Below are 23,158 nucleotides of genomic sequence, written 5' to 3' on the forward strand. Positions count from 1 at the left end.
TTTTTTTTTTTTTTTAATGAACATGAAAAAGTAGTCATGAAAACATGGGATGAGAAAGTAACTGCCCTATACTAACTACTAAACAGATTTCTCTTAATATTACTACTGGTCATTATACCCCTTATAAACCTGAAAACTGATTATATCACAGAATTAAGTCAAAATATATTTCAAAAAACAAAACACTCCAAACCTTTTTTCATGAAAAATTGGTATAAAGTTAACTAATGGCAGCAATCTCACCTTTTTCTTAAAATTGTTTTTTAGTTGTTGATGAACCTTTATTTATTTATATGCAGTCCTGAGAATTCAACCCAGTGCCTCACACACGCTAGGCAAGCACTCTACCACTGAGCTACAACCCCAGCCCCTGCAATCTCACCTCTTTTTGCCAATATTTTATTTTAGAATTATGTTCAGCAATGTGACCATCTATTTGTTCAAGTTTCAACTTAATACTAAGTGCATCTTTTTGAAGAGCATGTTCATTTTCTTGAATAACTTTTAATTCTTGAAGTAGATCACGATGTTCTTTCTGGATCTCTGGTAAGGATTTCTAAAAATCAAGAAGAACTGCTATAAGGTTATGGTCTTCCCAAATAGAACAGATATATATTTTCACATTACAAAGATGGGAGTTAGCAATCTCTCCCAATATCCCTTCCACTTTAAATAAAGCACCTTAATTCACAGAAAAGCTTTAGTTTTCATAAGCTTAGTTTTTAACCTACTAACTTACTATAAGACACTGAGGTTGTATATCCAATTCTTACCTCTGCAGCATTTGTATTGTTTATGACCTCTGTTGCTTTGTCCTCAAGACTTTTTAGCTCTGCTGTTAAGTCACTAACTTCTTTCTCAGTGTCTTTTATTTCTTTCTCTGTGAGAACAATTGAGTCTTGTGCCTTTTTAAGATTTCTAAAGAACCAAAATGACAAAAAAATGTGGTTAATCTGTTGCTTCTGTAAATATACCACTGAGCCACATCCTCAGCCCTACCAAAGAACTTTCAGTGACATTTTTTTCCTCCAGATTTTTAAGTTTATGGTTTACTGAATCATTCTTAGTTCTTATGCATTTATAAGTACCTATGGAATCAATTATTTTACCACACTTAATATATTAATAAAACTTCTTTATATAAACTTCTGTTGTCATCCAATCTTTGACTATCATGTCAAGTTATCTATTAGATCATCAAGCATTTTTGTCAATTTCTTATCAGATTTAGAGATTGAAGAATCTCTTAAGCATTCTTTTTTTTTGGTACAGGGGATTGAACACAAGGATGCTTTATCACTGAGCTACACTTCCAGGCCTTTTTATTTATTATCTTGAGACATGGTCTAACAGAGTTGCTGAGTCTGGCCTTGAATTTGCGATCCTCCTGTCTCTGTCTCCCATGTCATTGGGATTACAGGTATACAGCACAGTACCTGTGTTAAGCATTCATTTGCTCCTAACAACAAATAAGTGGTTTTCCTGTTATCTTTGAAGAAAAGACAGTGGATTAACCAGATTATTCTGATAAAATGAAATAGCTGTTATAATCTCAACATTTTATGTATATAGTATTTTAAGTATTTCAATACTTCAAACTAAAATCCATGAATGGATAAAGATCCATTTTTTGTTAGTTAGGATGATGGAATCCTCCAATTAAAAATTTAGGGACTGGGGTTGGAGTTCCTCAGCAAGAGAATACATGCATAGCAGGTGGGAGGCCCTGGGTTCCATTCCCAGCAACACACACATATTGTTACCAAGACAATGTTGCAAAAAGACCCCATTCTTACCTCCTATTTTCTTAAGGCTAAATCTATTTAAGTTACATCTAATTGCCTGAAGTAGATAAATGTCTAATGCCCTTCACAACTATTGGAGTTACACAACTCCAGCCCCTCAAAGCATACCTGTTTACTATTATTATTTTTAAATTGGCTATATGATCAATGTTCATTGTAAATTTTCACTTACTGAAGTCCTGCTAGGTAAGAACAAGTCAGATTTAGTAAGTAACAACACAAGAAATACTTAGTGGAATGTTATATTTAAATATAATCCCCTTTCCAATGTGGAGGTAGAGAAAAAGAGATGGGGCAGTATGCATACTCTACCTGTCAGCAGTCTTGATTGCAACTTGGGCTTTAGTAATAGTAGAAGCACATTCATCTAATTGCTTATTTATTTTGTCAAGTTTATCTTGTTGGGCCTGGAGTTTATGGTTATTAATTTCTACAATGAGACTGTGTAACCGTTTAACCTCAGCTTCAACTTTGCCAGCTTTCTCAGCCACATCATCATATTCTAAAATTAAAAAATAAAAGAGTTTAATTCATATTTCTGTGCTAAAGAGCACATTTGTTAAGTTTCTTTAATGACCTAACCCTGATGCGTGATAACAAATTTTAAGACATTTAGGAAAAAGTATTTAAAAAGCCAGAACACCATGTCATAACAAATGCACAAGCTTAAATTCTCTGCTTAAGCTGGGAACACAAACATTGATTTCTTTTTTGGAGGGTGGGGTAAGAGGGATTGAACTCAGGGGCACTCAGCCACTAAGCCACATCCATAGTCCTATTTTGTATTTTATTTAGATACAGGGTCTCACTGAGTTGCTTAGTGCCTTACATTTGCTGAGGCTGGGTTTGAATTTGTGAACCTTCTGCCTCAGCCTTCTGAGCTGGTGGGATTACAGGTATGTGCCACTGTGCCCATCCCATTTCGTTCTTAAAAAAAAAAAAAAAAACTATCTTTTAGTTGTAATTGGACACAAATACCTTTTTTTATTTATTTGTTTTCATGTGGTGCCAAGGATTGAACCCAGGGCCTTGCACGCTAGGCGAGCGCTCTACCACTGAGCCACAACCTCAGCCCCCATTAATTTCTTAATGGCTTTACACTCAGGTTGCCGTTTTCAAAGATCTCTTCAACTTTTTCTTAGGGTACTTCATTGACTACTGGTTTCACATTTTTTAGCTTTTAGACTAATGTATAAACTTGTCTGGTGAAAATATTGTGGTTATTTTCCTTTGCTAACCTAACTTGTTCTTCATATGTTATAATAAAATGGAAGGATATAAGATGAAGTGGTACTTGCTCTTATGGTTAAGAAGGGTATACATTTCCCAGATTCTTGTGTACCTAGGGTTTAGACACTATTTAGGTCCATCCAATCAAAGCTAGTTGTGTAACTTGGAAGGCATAAATTGTGAACTGGACATGTTTCTGTTGGCAAGCAGTCACAGAGAAGTCGGGATTTTTTTGTAAGGGAGTTAAAGAGATTCTGGTGGTCAGTCAATAAACTTTATGAACACTGCCAGGTAGTTAGTGTGGATTCTGTTCTCCACACTTGAATCTTAATCACTATCCAATACAGGAAAGTTAAAAGTGGCAAAAAGGTGGGAAATTGAAGCTACCAAGAATATTCGTGTTTAGGAAGGTAATCAGAAACACTGAGCTAAGCTGGTTGGACAGAGATTCTCACAAAGCTCCTATAGGTATAGAAAAAAGAAAAAAGATTTGCTGAGAGAAAAGGAGAGTCTTAACTATTTCTTTCTTTTGTTTATCCTGTTCGGTAGGTGGTAGAATTTCAAAACTTCTTAACTTTTTCATTTCTTTTTTTCAATGGTGCTGGGAGTCAAATCTAGGCCCTTGAGCAAACTAGACAATGATTCTACCACTAGCTAGGATCCATAGCTCTCATTTCTTTACCGTTATATATTACATTACCAGATATGCTTAAAACTATCTTTTAGCCCATCTCCTAAGTTAATTCCAACATCCATAGTTTTTATATTTCTGAGATCACTATTTGGCTCTTAAAAAAAAAAAACCAACTCCTGTTTTTTTCTTCCTAAGGATATTATAAACATCTTATATATTGCTTACACTGGTATTTGCTTTTTACAGATCTGAGTAACTGCATTTGTGTTGATGGAATTATCTTACAGCGACGACCTTTGTGATTACACTACTATTAGGATGCCTCTGTGCTCAGCTCACTTGTGGGTAGAGCATAAGCTGCTTTGGGGGCCATTACCACCATGACATTGACTGAGGGATGGGTCAAATATGCAGCCTAGAAAGTTTCCACCCCTAATCAGCCTCCATGAGATTTTTTAGAAGGAATCTCGTTTCCAAGTACCCACCATGTATTTGTTTTTAAATATTTATAGTAGTATGTCCATTAGAAGTAGAAAACTCTAGCCTGTAATTTTGAAGATGCTATTCTGCATTTAACAACTTATCTAAAAAATAAGATGCTTGTAAAATTAAAGGTTTATCTAGCCATTTATTATTTCAAAACATTGACATGATCAAGACTTAGAAACTAGTTATGAGTCACCACCTACTGCCTGAATTGCTGCAATAACACACCAATTTCTCTGCTTTCACCTTGTCGCCTCACCCAGAGACAATTTTTTTTCCAACTTAAATTTCTACCAAATTACCTATTGAATCTTAATGTTAAGCTTGTTGAAATGGGTCTTCCATATCAGATTAGAGTCTACTGATAATACCTAGCATTTCTATGAGAGGAGATATATAGAGTACCTAATAAAGTTAAATAATCTTTTTCAATTTATAATAACAGATTCCTTCAGCTTTCCTAAGAAAGGGCTGTTATCAACGACATGATAAAAACAGCCACAGAAATAGTTATATATGGGGCGAGGAGTCTGTCAAGTCAGTGTCAGCAAAAATGAATTAAAGAGAAAATAAATTCAATAAGGAAAAAACCCACCCAAAACACCAAACTGTCAGATAATGCCACTTGTCGTAATGGCTTTCTATTTCACTTAGAATCTTTATCATGGCCTATAAAGCCCTTGTAGATATAGAGTTCTCCATCCTTGAACACTGTACTATACTCCTCAGGGCTTTTGCATTTTACTCCTCTACATTCTTAGAAGGCTTTTCTCCCAAATTATCTACAAGGTTATACTTACACTTCCTTTGGGTCTTCTGCTCAAACTCTGTACCATTTTAACTGTGAGCTCGTTAGAAAGAGGGATATTTTATATACCACTAAGTCTGTAGCACCTAAATGAAAGGTTGCCAGTAGCAGATACCAAATAAGCAAATGCTTGAATATTAAAAATGCACATAGGGCTGGGGATTTGCAGTTCAGTAGTAGAGCACTTGCATAGTGTTGTGGGGCTCTGGCTTTAATACCTATCACCACAAAAACAAACAACCCAACAAATTAAAAAACAAAGCAAAACAAAAGAAAAAAACTAATAAACACAAAAAGTATGGGTATAGGTGAATATCTGATGTGCACACTAGACATGTCTGCTTAGAATCTTTCTAGACAAAACTCCCTTATTACTTGGAGCATATAGATAATTGCTCTAATTCCCAAGTTTTTTGTTTGAGATGGGGTTTTGCTATGGTGCCTAGGTTGGTCTTAAACTCCTGAGTTCAAGTAATCCCCCAATGAAGCACTGGAGGTGGATATCATTATGTTTGGCTTCCTTATCAGTTTCTTGGGACAGTCAATATTTGTGTTCCTTGGCTCATGAACCAAAATGTAACAGTGATGCCTATTAAGGCAATAATGAAGGCCCACTGTGTTTTTCTGGAGCCAGTGCCCAAGATGCTATAAGCCTAGAAGAGGTCTGTGGCATAAACTACCATTTCCTTTGTTTAGAGCCAACATGGAAACAGAAGCAGGGTTGTACTCAAGTACACAAACAGGGGACTCTAATAAAGGCTACACAGCCAATTCTGCCTATGAATTTACTTTCTTGCTTAAAGATTCTATTTTGGCAGGATGTTTACATATGCATATAGCACAAGAAGAAAGGTTGTAGTCAGCGGCTTGGGAGGCCAAGGCAAAGGACTGCAAGTTCAAGGCCAGCCTCAGCAATTCAGGGAGACCCAAAGTAACTTGGCAAGCGAGACCCTTTCTTTCTCTCTCAAATAAATATTGTTTTGCTTTGTGTGCATATAATTTATTTCCTGTTTGCTTTTCTTTGAGTGATTTGATTCCTCCAAATCTATAAATTTATTATCTTGAAGCTTTCTTGTGAAGATTAGGACCAAGGTACATGAATATAAAATTTAAAACATGGGCTCTGGAATCAGATCGTATCACGTATACCACCATATGCTGTAGGACCTTAGGCATATTATATATAAAACACTCAGTGCTGTCAAACAAGGCTATGAAGACTTTATAGCCTTGTGAGAATTAAATAGTAAAAACCATAAAACAGGCAGTATAGTGCCTTATACATAATTATTTAACTGCAATTTATCCTACAATGCAAACTTAAAAATATTTCAAACAATCGGCCTCTTTAAACAAACCTGTTTTGAAAGCATTGACATTTTCTTCTAGCAATTTCTGCTTTTTTTTGTCAGGGGCTGTAGCAAGTACATTAGCTTGAAGTTCCTTAACTTGGACACTTAAATACTCTTCTTGCTCCGATAAACGCTATAAAAATGTTTAATATTTAAGGTCAACATTTTAGCTCAGTAACAATAACACTGTTTTCAACACTTTGAATTTTTAATAAATGCTATTGAAATCTTTAAGAAAAGACAAACACTAACAGGAAAAGGGCAGAAAACATGAACAATACAGAAAGTAAAAATTGCCAACAAAAGAACATGTGTAAGCACATTATAAAGAAAAGTTAAAATGCCACTTTTTATACAGAAGGTAGCAAACTTAAAATATACTTAAGACTAGTTTTCAAAGACTTGGAAAAATAATTATTTGTATATGCTACCTGTAGTGCATGAATAAGAACCCATTTTGAGGGCAATTTGGGATTATACAACAAATGCCTTAAACATTGTACATATATTGTGTAATATACTTTTAATTTTAGGAATTTAAAATAATTGCATGAGTGTGCAGAAAAACTTATCAAAATATGATAAATTAGATGCTCTTGAGCAACTGAAAACAAAGGAAATTTATACTGGCTTGAAAAGAAAAATGTATTAAGGGAAGTAAAGTTAGTATGAAATTAAAATACCACATGCAAACATTACATGCACACTAAACATTTTGAAGATCCTTTGGCTCTTTTTCTTTTTTTTAGGCAGTGCATTTAAAAAATGCACTGCTTTTTAAAAATTGACAAAACATTCCACTTTCAAGAGAATGAAATAAATGGTAATATGTTGGCTAAGGGAATTCTTTTTTCTATTGCATACAAATGGAAAACAGGAATGGCTTTGGTGGGTGCTAATACTCAGGGAAATACCCACTAGTATTCAGGGAAACAAAATTATCCCTTATATTTAAAACTGGTTCTGCCAAAGTGCTGCAGAACTCCAACAGTTTTGCTCTCCCTCATATACAATACCTGGATGCTTGCAGTAAACTTTTCTAAGGTATTCCTCATTTCTCGTTCATTATGCCTTAATCTAACTACTGCTTCTTCAAGTTGTACTTTCTGTTCTTGGATTTCCACAGCTTTTCTAGAATCCCTTTGCAATTGCAACTCCATTTTATTTACCTAAAAAGAAAAGTATGAATAAAGTTCAGCTTTCTCTATAGGTCATTTCAAATTGATAGCAAAGTCAACTTATGAACAAAGAAAGCCCCAATTTCTGATTTTAATGACTAGAACATTAAACAATGCCAACACTGTAAGCTTCGCAGATGGCCAATAAATCGTGCTGTAAACTTGCCACTAGTTCAGAATATGGAGGGTGGGGGGCTGGGAGAGAAACCCAACATTTTGGAAAAAGGTAACCAGCATATGAACTTACCATTGAACTATCTATTCCCTTCCCAGCCAAGAACATTTTTTTTTTTTTTAAAGAAACCAAAAAGAACCAATCATCAACCTTTTAAATTTTATTACAGACATGAAGAGGCCAGTAACATTGGGTAAAGTTAGGGGAAAAATATGTTTTCAAGAAAGAAGTTTATATACTGTCCTGAGGGTGATAATGGAACTGGATATTTTTATATTCTCATCTACCTTTTGTGGAATAATAAGTACAGGAAAAAAATTCATTCCCCCTTTTTTTAGTGCTAGGGATTAAAGCCAGGGCATTAGCAATACAGGCAAGTGCTCTACACTGAGCTATACCTACAGTTGTCCTGAAAGAAAATGTGTGAACAATAATCATACACCTTAAAGAGTTATTCAGAAACAGAAAATATTGGATATTACACAATGCAGCAATAATTCTGTGACTGAACATTAAATATCAACTAGTAAGTGAACATTTAAGTGAACTACGAAATACCTGTATGATTTAAATATAATAATTGAAAAGATGTATATATTTAGCTTGTATTTTTACTTAAAGCTTTTTTTTTTTTTTTTTGGTACTGGGGATGATCTACCACTGAGGTACATAAACTTTCTAATTAACATGTTTTGTTCTTAGAACTTTACATTAAAAACTCCCAATGCCATATATAATTGTCAACAGAAAATTCAATCTGTTAACTTAAAATTTGAATAGTTTTTAAAAACGGCCCAATTTTATAGTGTGTAGGTTTTATCTCAGTAAACCTGTTTAAAAAACCATAAAACAAAGCCTGACTACAATTTTACATATCCTGACCTCCTCTTCAGAGATTTCCATGACCAATGATGAACCCATTCTTCCTTTCCTTACTTTGCTTCCACCACCAGTCATTGTACCTGGAGAACATGGGAGAGAGGCCATTCTTAGATGTCTTACCCATCAACAATAAAATTCAATGGCAGGGGGAAAAAAAAACACACACACACAAAACACTCTTACCTGACTGTTCTATGATTTGCCCCTTTAAAGTTACCACTCTCCATCTTTTATCTTTTTGATATGCTAATCTTGTGGCTTGATCCAAGTTGTCAGCTACCAAGGTATCTCGTAAAGCGAAGTAAAAAGCTTGGCGGATTTCCTCATCTTTTACTTTAACTAAATCAAACAATCGAGGAGTATTTTCAGGAGTTTGAATTTTGTTCATTTTTTTTGCCCATACTGTCATCTGAATGGTAAAAAAAAAAAGGGGTGGTGGGGTGGGTGGTGAGGCACAATGACACACCACTTCACATCTATTAAGATAAACTGTAATCATAAAGATTGGTAAAGAATGTGAAAAAATTTGAACTCATAGACTGGTAGGAAATAGTATACCCTCTGTGGAAAACAGATGGACAGCTCCTTAAAAAGTTAAACATAGAATTACAATGACAGGTAAATACCTATGAGTGGAATTACTATAAGAGAACTGAAAACACATTCACACAAAATCTTGTATATGAATCTTCACAGCAGCATTATTGCCAATGCAAGATTTTTTCATAACCAGGTAAACCCAGAACCAAAAACTGGAAACAATCCTAGTGTCCATCTACCATCAAATGGAGAAACAAATTTATCCACACAATGGATTATCACTCAGCAACAAAAAGGAATGAAGGATGGGCACATACTACAAAATAGGTGTCTAATGTAGCTATGCACAAAAGACCACATATCATTCCATTTATATAAAATGTCCAGAATAGATAAATCTACAGAGACAAAAACACTGGTTGGTGTGTGTGTGTGTGTGTGTGTGTGTGTGTGTGTGTGAGAGAGAGAGAGAGAGAGAGAGAGAGAGAGAGAGAAAGAGAAAAAAGAGAGAGAGAGAGAGAGAGGGATATTGGGTATGACTGCTAATGCCTAGGGGGCAGAGAAAATTTTCCGGAATTAGACGTTCATGGATAAACAACCCTGCAAATATAAAATATACTAAAACCCACTCAACTGCATATTTAAATGTAGTGAATTTTACTGTGTGAGTTAATATTATATTTTTGTTGAGGAAAAGTAGTTATTGATGAAAGTCAGAAAAACAAACTGCCAGTCCCTCCAACACTGAAATGTGTATTGCTTTAGTAGAAGCATTCCAAGATTTTTTCCCCACAACCATGTAAAAATCATCCTCAAAACTTATCAGTGTTTATTAAATAGTGGTAAAAGAAAAACTAGAAAGAGAAAAAAAAAAAAAAAAAACAGTTGGCATGAAAAAAATTAAATTATAAGTGCTTAATATGAATACCTACCTTATCTAAACCTATAAAAGTTGCAACTCCAATATTTTGTCTTTTAAGGAAGTTTACACATTCTTGGGCTGTATCAATAGAATCAACAACAATGTAATCTAATGCTTGACAACAGGATGAAATAGCAACATCATACTTTTCATCAATGGCTCCTAAGTCCCCCTAATAATTAAGAGGAGGGATAAAAAAAATTAGCACACAATTACCATAACCAAAACCTTAAGTGTGTTATTAAACCCAGAATATATCAAATTCTTATTTTAAAAAATAGGATATGTTACGTTTGCTTATCACTATTAGTTTTTTTCTTGGTATATATAAAATTATAATTACCTAAAACTATTAAATAAAAAACTATAATAGCAAAATATTTAAAAAATGAGTTGTCACTCCAGCAAAAATGTTATTTTATATACAATGACCCTCTATATAGTTAAGTCAAAATAAGAATATAATTTTCAATGTTTTGTCTAGAAAACATAACCTTTCCCAAACAAATCTACTTTACCAATCGTCCATATATTCCTGGAATCCTTCCAGATCTTTTTTCTTGAATTATTGCATCAAGGACTTTCCCCCTACTTCGATTCATTGCTAAGGAACTCTTTGCTTCTTCAACTTTTTGAAAAAGATCATGAACCAAACTTTTGAAGTTTATTTCTTCTTGTGTAAGTTTTTGAAGTTCTTTTTCTTTCTATAAGTGAAAAGTTAAAAAAAATCAAACTCTGAAACATTAGATCCTAAATATGTCCAATTATACATAGATATAATTGTAATGCTTCAATAACAATTAAAGAAAAGACCAAAAATACACACATGAGCCCAAACTAAGCTTTCATATAACATTCAATGGTCTGGCTATGAAAAATATGGATGGGTCTCTATAAAAAGATATAAATTATTTGGGTTAATAAAAGAGAAAATAGGTACAATATGGTTCCAGGAACAGTCCACCCCGATGAAGCAGAGCTACAGCTATGAAAATCTGAAAATCCCAGTTTGGCACCCACCGTAATGTCATGTTTAAGTATGTCCTACTTAAGTTTTTCGCTAATCAAAAGCAGATCTCAGAACAGGATCCTAGGTATGTGTGACTGGGCTACTACAATTATGATGTGCTTTGTTTTCTGGTTAAATAAAAGAACAAAACGAAAGAAAACAAAAAAGGTATAAAGGGGAAAAAGATAAGCTGCCAGTAAGAGAACTACAGACAAATGAAATTCTCAATTTCTCAATCTCCAATTTAGTTATCTTTTCTACCTGGTATTCCCCCCCACTTCTTACCTTTAAATTATTTCTACTAACTGGTAAATGCTCAAGTTATAGATATAATTTTTCAAAAAATAAAGTGAATCACCAGGGAAAATAGAATAAACGTTGGATATAATTTAATTTATATTAAAATTCTACATGGTCACAAAAGCCCCTCATGATCAGATTACTACAAATATACTAAAATGAAAAAGAGCCATTTTCTTCTTCTTCTTCTTTTTTAAGATACAGTTTTGCTATGTTGCCCAGGATGGCTTCAACTCTTTTTATGACTAAATCTCCCAAGTAGCTGGAAATACAGACACATAACACCTCACCCAAATAGCATTTTCTATTGTCATCTTGCCTACTGAGGCTTTGGAGATTATAAAGTTTATGAAATTTGTTAGTCATCTTATTCACTCAAGGATTGGGGCCTGTGGCATACTGATGAGCTAAGTGAGGTATCTTCATTAATACATAATATTCTGGAGTTCCAGAAAGAGAACAAACTACATCCATAGATTCAAAAACAGAAAAAAATACATTAAGATAGTCTGCAACCAGGAGTGGTGGCACATGCCTGTAATCCCAGCAGCTTAGGAGGCTCAGAAAGGAGGATAGCAAGTTCAAAGCCAGCCTCAGCAACTTAAGATTTTGTCTCAAAATAAAACATAAAAAGGTCTGGGGACATGGCTCAGTGGTTAAGCTCCCTGGTACCAAAAAGTTTATACATTCATTGTTTTTCATTTACCCTTAACATAAGTTGTCTACGCTTGAGATTTAGAGAAACACAAATGTTCTTTTGTTTGGTGCTGATTACTTGCTATTTGATGCTTCTGAGGATAAGGTTCTTTTTATTTTGTGATGTTGGGGATCAATCCAAGGGCCCTTGCACATATTAGCCAAGGTCTCTTTGACTGATCTACACCCCAGCCCTAGTTTTCTTTCTTTAAAAAAAAAATTTTATTGGTGCATTACACATAATAATGGGATTCTTTATGCCATATTTGTACATGCACATAATATCCTTAATCTCATTCCTCAGTATCTTCCTTTTTCCAGCCCTCCTCCCCCACCCCAGCCCCAGTTTCTTCTTTCGAATATGGGATAATGAAATGCTGACCCCATTCTTTTGAGATTAGACTAAATGAAAAGATATCTATAATCACTTAGCTGCTGAGATTAAAAACAACTATACAAATCTACAAAACTAGTTGACACATAATTTTTAGGCAAAATACAAAAGCAAAGATTTATTACCTCCTTTAATTCTTGTTCCGTTTGAGGAAGTTTTGCCTGTATATCTCCAATTGCAGCTTTCCTTTCTTTGAGAGTCTCAGAAGCTGCAATTAGAGCTTCTTTTGCTTTACTTAATTGAGACACTGCAGTATTATGACAACTGAGATAGATATCGAGTTCTGACTGGGCTACATCCATCTTTGAACGTGCTTCATTTACTGATTTGTTGAAACCCATAAGTTCGTTCTCTCGACTCTGTTAAAATATGATTCCATTAATTCTGAAATGTATTTATTTTTAAACCTAAGCTGAAATGAAAACCATAAATTTTGAAGTCAATTTAAGAAAGGTGATTTTAACAAGCATAGTATATAGAAATAAACAATTCTTATGAATAGAACAGACAAATAATTCATTCCTAGTTGCCAGTGTTCTGTACATAAAGTCTTCCCAAGTGATCACATAAGAGCATCATGAGGTAGATCTTAGTATACTCATTTTAAGATTAAAACAAAAAAGAATAATTCAAAGAGAAAAACATTGGTCTTAAGTTTAGATTTCACAATCTTTCCAGATTACCAAGTGTAAGAACTACTTGGAAAATTCTCAAGTGAATTTATATTTTATATTATGCTGAAGAATAAAGATATTCAAATCCTGGCTCTGACATTGGATGCAAGGTACACAGAAGTACTCAACATACATTAAATAAGCAAACATATAAATCTACCATTCATTAAATATTCCATTATAAAACTTAACTACATTTGCCACTTAATGACACAAGTATTCTACTTATAAAATTCAATTATCATTATTTAGTAAAGTGTGCATTTTACATGCTTAGCATTTTCAAAAGACTGTCTTGAATAAAATCAAAGCTAATTTCACCCTTCTGTTGAGTAGATAACACACATCAATGTGACACCACATGCTCTTATTTTCTTAATGAAATTATAAAATAACTTAAGAGGTAACATTTAATAATTCCTTACATTCTAAGCACTTAATATAAATTTACTCATTTTTAATTTATCCTAAGTAGACGTTTTCTTTCTTATTTTGAGGAAGATGATCTAGAGAACTAACAAAGTGTACAAAGTAGAGATAGTAAGTGACTGAGCTAGGATTTGAACCAAGAATAAAAGTGCTACAGTATTTAACTATTATTCAAGAGCCATAAAATTGGTGGTACATGCCCATAATCCCAGATACTTGAGAGGCTGACGCAGGAGGATCAGGTAGAAGGATCCCAAGTTCAAGGGCAGCCTTTAGCAAAACCCTGTCTCAATATAAAATAAAAAAAGAGTAGGGTAGGGCACACCTGGGTTCAAACCCCAGTGCTATTAAAAAAAAAAAGTTATTCTGTGTTTTGTAAGGACACAAATTTTATAGGTGGCCAACACTCTAGTTATCAGAGATAAGAAAAAACGTTATGATTCAATAGGCTTAAGAGTGGCTATATGCCAAAGTATTGGACAGTACATTTTTTTAAATCATTACAAATCTCAATTCTTTAATTTTAAAATGTGAAAGCAGAAAATAAAAGGGGAAAGAGTACCGACTGAGTAGTTTTAGGAATATGAGATTTTATAATTTAGCTTGTAGTATTACTACAGAAACAATCTTCAAGTTTATTGCCCCCTCACCCACCACCAAAATAAACACTGAGACAAATCTCACTTCTTTTTCTTTCTGAAGTCCTTGTGTTTCCTGTTTAAGGCTATCCATAACTTCCTTTAATTTTTTTTCTTCTTTCTCTTTTTCCTTCTCAAGGGAATTACTTCTAGTTGTTGTCTCAGTTATGATATTTTTACTCTTGGTAGGTACACTTTTAAGTTCTTCAACCTGAAATTAGAAAACAAAGTTATAGAACATATTCCTTTAGGCTGTCTAATACTACTAATATTGACTGATTCAAAAAGCAGTTTTCGGGCGAAGGGCAAGGTTTGGTGGTAGAGCATTGGCTTAGCATGCAGAGGCCGTTGGTTTACACACAAGCATACATATACATGCACAAAAAAACCAAAAAACAAAAAAGCCAACCAAGCAAAAAACAACTCCCACCTCCCTCTGCCCCCCAATAAAACCCAAAACTAAGGAAAATACTTCCTGGGATCTCTAGGACTTTTCTACTTTTTTGTAATTAGATTTGAACTAACTGGCTTTGCCCGGTATTTTACCATTTATTCATTGTAATTTCAGTACTCTTAGTCTAATGGTAAAACCAATTTTATAAATTCCCTATTCATTTATGAAAGAAAAATTTTTCTGGCAGAGCTTTAAGTCTGTTTCCTATCTTTGATTTTAGGCTATACATTATTCTTTAGCCATAAAAATGCCCTGATCACATGGAGTTTTCTAAACTATCCTTCATTGTAAAATAGAAGTATTTCTACTCTATTCCCTCACTTCAGTCCTAAGATCTTTTGTAACTTTACCCTTCCAGAGTCACCATGCTGAACTAATATTTTATCTTATTAACGTCCTCTGGTAATAGTCACATGTCCACATTTTATGCCTAAAAAAGCTAGTGTTTCTATAATACACTTTGTTTATTCTATCCAATTTTGGGGTTACTCCTAACTCCGTTATATTTGTTTATCTTGTCGAGTACTACAGAAATTCAATATTCCCACAAATGATGCCCTCAAATAGTTACATAACCTGTTTTAGCTATATTGAGCATCAAGTACTTTATTAATAAAATACATTTGATAAATGATTATGAGGTAAAGCAGAGCCTCCACTGTAATTACTCTGTCACTAAATGAAAGAAAGCTTTTTCAGAGGGTTGGAGTTTAGGTGTCAGAACTATTAATGTCTGATAAAGTTATGAACATAGCTTGAAAAATCTTAAATATCAGTTGATTAGAATCTGTCTCTGGCCAGAGTAGTTAGGCTTTTACATATTCTGGTCCAAAGTTCATTTTCTTTGTGTTTGATCTAAAAATAGTTGATTGATCCCTGGTAAATTATGAGCTTTCTCATCAAGGATGTTTCCCTGATCCTGTAAGCTTGATTTTGGTGGTGGTAGGAAGGAGGCACGGGGCGAGGTCAAAATTTTAAAGGTCCTTAACACCAAAATAAAAAATTTCTTTTTAAACCACTGTTTTAGAAAAAAATTATCATTAGCACCAAAATAGAACTGTTGATTTGGGAGATGTTCTCCCAACAGCATTTACTATAATGCAAGCTCCAAGTCACTGTATGCAAGATTTCCCTTGGCAGGGGCAAAACATTTCAGAGATAAAACACTGAACATCTGTATTTTTAATTTGTTCTCTTAGGAAACAAGGGGTAATAATTTGTGAAAAGTGAAAAACCAGATATAATATTCAGACATAAAATTTTCATGGTTTTTTCTAATACCTACCTTTTCTTTATCTTTTTGAAGTTGTTTCTCCAATTTTTTGGCTTTACTGGTGGCATGTTTTAGTTTTTCCCTAGCTTGAACATCTTCCAAATCTAGTTGTGTAAATTTTTCTTTATTCTCCTCAATAAATTTTGTAATTTTATTCAGTTTCCTAGCAAAGCAAATCAGTCATTATTTTGGATATTAATTTACTTTAAGGCTATGTTATGTTGCCTTCCTGGGATACTTCCTCTATAAATATGTCCAAATTTTTATTAGAATCCTAAAATTCTCTCTTCTTCAAGCTGATCTTCCCTCTCAGTTGAAATTAGACCTTAGAATTCTTGTTTATTAGGATTTCTTTGTTTTTCTAAGCTGGAAAGGAAATACTGTTTTCCAGTAACTATTATATGTCTATTTATATAAAAACCATAAAAGTTAAACAAAAAAGAAACTTGCATCGGTAAGAAACACTGGTGATAATCGATTATTGGCAGAGTAGGGTCATGATGACATTAAGATAATTCAAATTCTACCTCTGATTTAGATTTGTGGACTTAATAGAATAACCTGTCAGCTCTAATGCTCAATTTTGGTTTTGTTATTGTGTTTTGCCACTAGGGGGTAGCACCCCCACTATTTTAAGACTTAAAGAGTTGGGCCCTCAACCTCTAACAACAATGAGGTGGAGATGTGTAAACATATCCCTGCATCCAACTATAGTTTCTCTTTTTTTTTTTTTGAAAAAGGGACCATCTTATTTATATATTAGCAAATACATTATAATGTGTCAACAGTAAGTTTACATGTAGACACATAATAAGATTAACTCAATCGCAATACTTTTAGAACTTTTCAAAAGATTATTACTTCTCTGTATCTTTTACTGCTTTATTCTTAGCTTTCATTTCATTCAATAGTATATTGCTCTTCTCATTAATTTCTTTGGTATCTTCATGAATTTTTTCTTTCTGAGTTTCCATTTCGGCAATTCGTTTCCGCAGATCGTAACTAGTGAGAAAGGAAAAAAATTGGAGATCCAAAAATGCCACTTCTAAAACTGTACAACAATTTAATTAAAATAAGCTATTTCGGAAGTATTCTTAACTGCAATTTACAATTATCTCGGGCTACTGAGGAGGAAAAAAACCCCAAGGTCAAGGCTAGAATTCCGAAACAAAATAAGTTCATTGTAAAGAAATAAAATTAGATCTGCTATTACATAAATTTAAACAAATATGCCTTTACCCCTTATTTAGCGTTCCATGATTTCAGTTACTTGCAGACAACTATCACCTGAAAGTGGTAAATGGCAAATTACAGAGATAAACAACTTGCTAGTTTTAAATTACATGCTGTTCTGTGAATTTTCCCCTTTTGTGCAGTGTACTCACTGTATGCACTACCACCTCCCTGATTAGTCACTTAGCTATCTTGGTTATCAGATTCAACTGTTAAACAGTATTACAGTGCTTATGTTCAAGTAACCCTTATAACTTTGTAATAAGGCCCCAAAACACAAGAATAATACTACAAAGGAGGCACCAGTGCACAAAATGCAGAAGAACACAGTTACTTTTATTATGTGGCATTACTGTAGAGGAAAAAAGAAGACACAACAATAATTAATACTTATGAATCCTCAGGTTACTAAAATGTCACTATCTATGACCTTATATTTTAATTTATTACTTACAACAATTTTTACAACTTTTTTTACTTTAGTCTTCAAATTTTTCTATTACACGAAAAAAGGGGTTTGAGGCTAATGGTTAGAACTTACGTAAAAATTGATGAAATCAAGATACTTACATATAATATTGACAAACATGATTCTTTTTTCTAAATATTTCATTTTCCAAGGTAAGAAATTCAATGGCTATGTTTTTCTCTCCTTCTAAGGCATCCTTTTCCTTTTCCACCATCTTAACTCTGTTTAACTACAGAAATTACAAATTTAAAGACTCAATACACATTTCGTATGTATAATTTGAATTTAAAATATGCCAACATTAGATAAAAACAATCAACAAGTAGCATGTTCATCTTACATGTTAGTATAAAAAAGAAATTCCAAACAAAACCAGTATGGTACTGGCACCAAAACAGGCTAGTAGACCAATGGTACAGAATAGAGGACAGAGACTAACCCACAAAATTACAACTACCTTATATTAGACAAAGGTGCCAAAACCATGCACTGGAGAAAGGATAGCATCTTCAACAAATGGTGCTGGGAAAACTGGAAATCCATATGCAACAAAATGAAATTGAATCCCTATCTCTCACCATGCACAAAAGTTAACTCAAAATGGATCAAGTATCTAGGGATTAAACCAGAGGCTCTGCATCTAATAGAAGAAAAAGTAGGCCCTAATCTCCATCACGTGGGACTAGGCCCCAAATTCCTCAATAAGACGCCTATAGCACAAGAATTAAAACCAAGAATTAACAAATGGAATGGATTCAAACTAAAAAGTTCTTTCTCAGCAAGAGAAATAATATGTGAGGTGAATAGGGAGCCTACATCCTGGGAACAAATTTTTACCCCTCACACATCAGATAGAGCTCTAATCTCTAGGATACAAAGAACTCAAAAAGCTAAACACAAAAAAACCCAAATAACCCAATCAACAAATGGGCCAAGGACCTGAACAGACACTTCTCAGAAGAGGATATACAATCAATCAACAAATATACAAAAAAAAGTTCATCATCTCTAGCAATCAGAGAAATACAAATCAAAACTACTCTAAGATACTATCTCACTCCAGTAAGAGTGGCAGCCATGATGAAGACAAACAATAAGCACTGGCGAGGATGCGGGGGAAAAAGGTACCCACTGCTGGTGGGACTGCAAATTGGTACAGCCAATTTGGAAAGCAGTATGGAGATTCCTTGGAAGGCTGGAAATGGAACCACCATTTGACCCAGGTATTCCTCTTCTGACTATACCCAAAGGACCTAAAAATGGACACAGCCACATCAATGTTTATAGCAGCACAATTCACAATAGCTAGATTGTGGAGCCAACCTAGATGCCCTTCAACGGATGAATGGATATAAAAAAAAGTGGCATATATACACAATGGAATATTACTCAGCACTAAAAAATAATAAGATCATGGCATTTGCAGGGAAATGGATGGCATTAGAGCAGATTCCGCTAAGTTAGCCAATCCCCCCCAAACAAATGCCAAATGTATTCTCTGATATAAGGGGGGTGACTCAAAATGGGGTAGGGAGGAAGAGCAGGGGAAGAAGATTACCTCTATATAGGGAAGAGGGGTGGGAAAGAAAAGGAGGGAGAAGAGGAATTGCATGGATGGTGGAAGGAGACCCTCATCGTTATACAAAACACATGTATGAATGTGTGAGAAAAAAAGACTAGCATTACCTTAGATTAGGTAGAGAGAACTGATGGGAGGGAAGGGGAGGGGTTGGGGGGATAGGAAGGATAGTAGAATGAAACAGACATTATTATTACTGTGTGTATACATGTGACTGTATGACCAATATGATTCTGCAACCTGTACACTCAGAAAAATGAGAAATTATATCCCATCTGATTTAAATGTATGATATGTCAAGATCACCATACTGTCATGTGTAACTAATATATAAAAAAAGAAATTCCAATCTAAAATAAACATTTCTTTAATTATGAATTACAATAAGACTATTTGACTCAGTGAAGATTTACCTTCTCTCCTCTATGTTCATTTAATATTTCAACTCTCCGACACAAGACTTTAATAGGTTCATTTAGCCGTCCACAACCAATTATATCTTCTAAATATTCAAGCATACCCTCGTCATGTTCAGTCTGTCCTTTTGGTTTCATCATAGCAATTTGTTCAACTTCACCCTTTAAAAAAAGTCATATTTCAAATCATTGTATATGTTTAGCTAAATCAGTCTTCAGTGAGATTTTGGGGTACTCAATTAACAATTAATAGTAATGAAGAACTAAATGAGGCTCATCAAGTGGCTTAGAGAATTTACATCAGGGATAAGAAATGTGTATTCATACTCACATAAATTCTTAAAATATTATAGTGTATACTATATATACATACAAAGCCAAAAGATATTTCCTGATTTAGAATGTCCATTAAATATAAATGAAACAATATTTAAATTTGAAATTTAATGAAGCATATAATCAGCAATTTGATGATAGAGGCAACATTACCAGCTATTAATAAAATGGTGTTTCTGTTCTAAAACAAATAATTTTCAAAAAGACACTTCATAGTACAAGGAACCCTGCCCCAAGGTGGTTATTATAGTTTCTCTTTATATATAGTTTCTCCATAAACTTGATGTTAGGAATTCTTCAACAAGGGTGAAAAATAGGATGCCTAAAACTAAATGTTCTATTTTCTAAAAACAAAAAACTTAAATAAAAATTCAACAGATCATCTCGACTACAGAATACTTATGACATTGGTATATACAAAGGGACAACTTTGTTTACAATCACTAATCTAACTTTGAACTGTAATTAAAATCTTAGATTAGCAACACATTCGTGTTTATGAAGTTTAATTACAAGGAGAAAAACAAAAGTTTACAATCAGTAATGATCAAAGCTGACTGCTATTTAGTTTGACGGTTGAGAAAACTTTTGTCTGAACATGTTCAGGTAAAATGCTGTTACTCTATTTCATAGAAGTCTCTTACCAGCTTGTACTTTCTACTATTATGTAATAGAAGAAAAGGTACAAGGAGGCAATTGGGGGAAAAAGTAAAAATCACATTTTAATATCTTTGCAATTCCCATTTCTCATTGTATGACTCAAACTTAAAAATCGGTTATAAAATTTGTTAACGACAGTGCATATTTAAACAAAAGTTTCAGCATAAGATTTTAAAAAAGGTGAAACAACTCATTTTAAAATCTCATCACTTTTTGACTTTGATAACCCATTAGTATTATATAATCAAGTATAAAGTGAAACTGTTGCCCAAAAGGCCTATTATTTATTCTTCAGAGCATTCAGTATATCATGTGTGAATCAGTATATAAAATGCAACATGTAGCTACTTTTGTGTACCAGCACCATTTTTTTCTACTTTTAATTATGATTCTTCCCAAATGTTTACAGAACAGTAAAGTTTTAAGCGAGACTTAACCATGAAAGAATGCTCAAAGTTTTAGGATGAATTTTGGTCACCACCAGGTGTTATTCAAAGTTTTTATTTAGGTAGGGTTTATCAATTGGCACTACTGACACTTTGCACTGGAGATTCTTTGACATGGTGATTTCTGCTGGACATTATAAAAATGTTTAATAGCACCTCTGCTCTCTACTTACTAGATGTCAGTAATGTTTGCCTTCTACTAGCTCTAACAAACCAAATATCTCCAGTTGTCCTAGGGGAGGTGGATAGTAAAGAACTACTCCCAGACCACTGATCTAGAGATCATAGTTTTAAATCTTTTTGGCTAAGTGCTTAAAATCCAACTGACAAACAATACCGACACCTGATTTCTAATTAACTTCTTAATTCAAATTAAATTTCTGAAAGCCAATTTTTAAGACAAAGAAAAATTATGCCAAGGGAAATTTGTGTCAATTGGCCATAATGTACCATTTAAAAAAAAATTTTTTTTTATTGTAGATGGTTCTTTATTTTTATGTGGCATTAAGGATTGAACCCAGTGTGTCACATGTACTAGGCAAGTATTCTACCACTGAACCAAAATCCCAGCCCCCATAATGTATCATTTAAGTTTAGATCTTTCAAATATTCCAAAGCTGGAGTCCATTTGAACATTTTATACATAAAAATATTCCTACTAGCTTTACATGTTTCCTGGCCAAATTATTTCTTGAAGAAATACAGCTATCAAGAAACAGGCTAGTTTTAGGTAAAACTTTTAGGTAAACTGCTTGTTTTGATTACCTGTTCCTTCCTCCCCAAATAAGATGAAGGATATATAGTTGATTTCCTCCCATCTGATAAATTTGTCCACTTAAAAAAAAAGACAAATTCACTTTCTGAATCAAAACAATTCCACCGCATGTCTCATGTAACATTTTGTTTTAGTTTATATTATATAGCATTAAAAAAAATAGTTATCCTATTACTAGCTTAGCACTACCAGACCAATAGGATATGAGCAATCAGGACTTTACTTGTCTTTTTTATTAGGACTTCTGTGGTTTCCCATAACAACTTAGAATTTTTCTTGTGGCTGTGTTCCTTGATGTTCTCTACCTTGCTACCTTTTACTTTTTAATCCTTTTTCCCATTTGTGATATCTACTGCAAAATCTGTCTCTGGAGGACCACTTATTATTTTTTTAAGAAAACTTTACCTCTCCTGTGTGAAATTATAAAAAGTTTTCATTTAATGCAATAAGCTCAATGAATTTCAGAAGTAATTAACCTGAATTAAAAGTTACTTTCATATCAAGATTCCAAATTGAATAGCAGTGGCACAATGACATACAAGGACAACGCAAAAAAAAAACATACCACCACCACCCCAAACATAAAACAAACCCACTTTAAGTTATTTAGTCTGGGCAAGGGCAAATAGCTCAGGTAGCGTGCTTGCTTGCCTACCAAGTATGAGGCCCTGGGTTTAATTCCAGAACCACTATACACACACACAAAAAAGAGTAAATATAATAAGAGGAAATGATTAGGGAGAAGAGCCTTTATTTTTATGAATATGTTATCCAAATTTTAACAAGCATGAACTATAGGAAATAATGAGGTGTAATAAAACATTTTTCTAAGTCCCAAAATGATTAAAGTAAATATGGGTGTTTGTATCAAAATTAAATGGTTTTGGATTACTGCACTTTTATGGGGTAGAGATGGAACCCAGGGCCTCATACATGCTAGACAAGTAGTCTACCGAGCTCTATGTACCTTTCTACCTTTGGCTTTTATTTTTTTTGTCTTAAAAATATTATTTTTTTCCATTATTCACTGCAGTATAAATGATTAACTATTCTTTATCTTACTCTAGTACAATTTATTCTAAAATTTGCTTTTTGTAAGCTACCAGAGGCCAAGAAACCAAATCACCCAGGTTAGTATCTAAAATGTATACATGACAGATAATCAACAATTCAGATCTAGGGTAACCCAATCTTCAAAGTAGAAAAGCAAAAAACAAAACAATAACAATACCAAGAAAACAAACAACCCCCCAAACCAAACAACAAATACAAAAACAACCTAAAAACCCCCAAAGCAGCAACAAAAAACCTTGATTCTTGTTTTAAACTGGGCTAACCTATATTTTGTTTGTAATATAAAGACAA

The 23,158-nt window shown here is 33.6% G+C and overlaps 1 protein-coding gene across 1 annotated transcript in view; it reads right to left on the reverse strand.

Moving 5' to 3' along the window:
* The window catches only part of Smc4 (structural maintenance of chromosomes 4), a 33,009-nt gene that overhangs the window by 2,626 nt on the left and 7,225 nt on the right, over positions 1–23,158 (reverse strand). The window contains exons 6-20 of the mRNA XM_015496406.2: positions 19,574–19,738; positions 17,683–17,810; positions 16,741–16,881; positions 15,892–16,042; positions 14,199–14,363; positions 12,537–12,770; positions 10,531–10,716; positions 10,023–10,184; positions 8,734–8,959; positions 8,551–8,630; positions 7,332–7,484; positions 6,322–6,448; positions 2,118–2,307; positions 774–918; positions 383–556 (exon numbers count right to left, since the gene is read on the reverse strand). Of these exons, the coding sequence (XP_015351892.1) occupies positions 383–556; positions 774–918; positions 2,118–2,307; positions 6,322–6,448; positions 7,332–7,484; positions 8,551–8,630; positions 8,734–8,959; positions 10,023–10,184; positions 10,531–10,716; positions 12,537–12,770; positions 14,199–14,363; positions 15,892–16,042; positions 16,741–16,881; positions 17,683–17,810; positions 19,574–19,738 (2,427 nt within the window). The remainder of the gene's footprint in view (positions 1–382; positions 557–773; positions 919–2,117; positions 2,308–6,321; positions 6,449–7,331; positions 7,485–8,550; positions 8,631–8,733; positions 8,960–10,022; positions 10,185–10,530; positions 10,717–12,536; positions 12,771–14,198; positions 14,364–15,891; positions 16,043–16,740; positions 16,882–17,682; positions 17,811–19,573; positions 19,739–23,158) is intronic.

This window comes from Marmota marmota, unplaced genomic scaffold (assembly GCF_001458135.2).
Source record: "Marmota marmota marmota unplaced genomic scaffold, marMar, whole genome shotgun sequence".
NCBI lineage: Eukaryota > Metazoa > Chordata > Mammalia > Rodentia > Sciuridae > Marmota > Marmota marmota.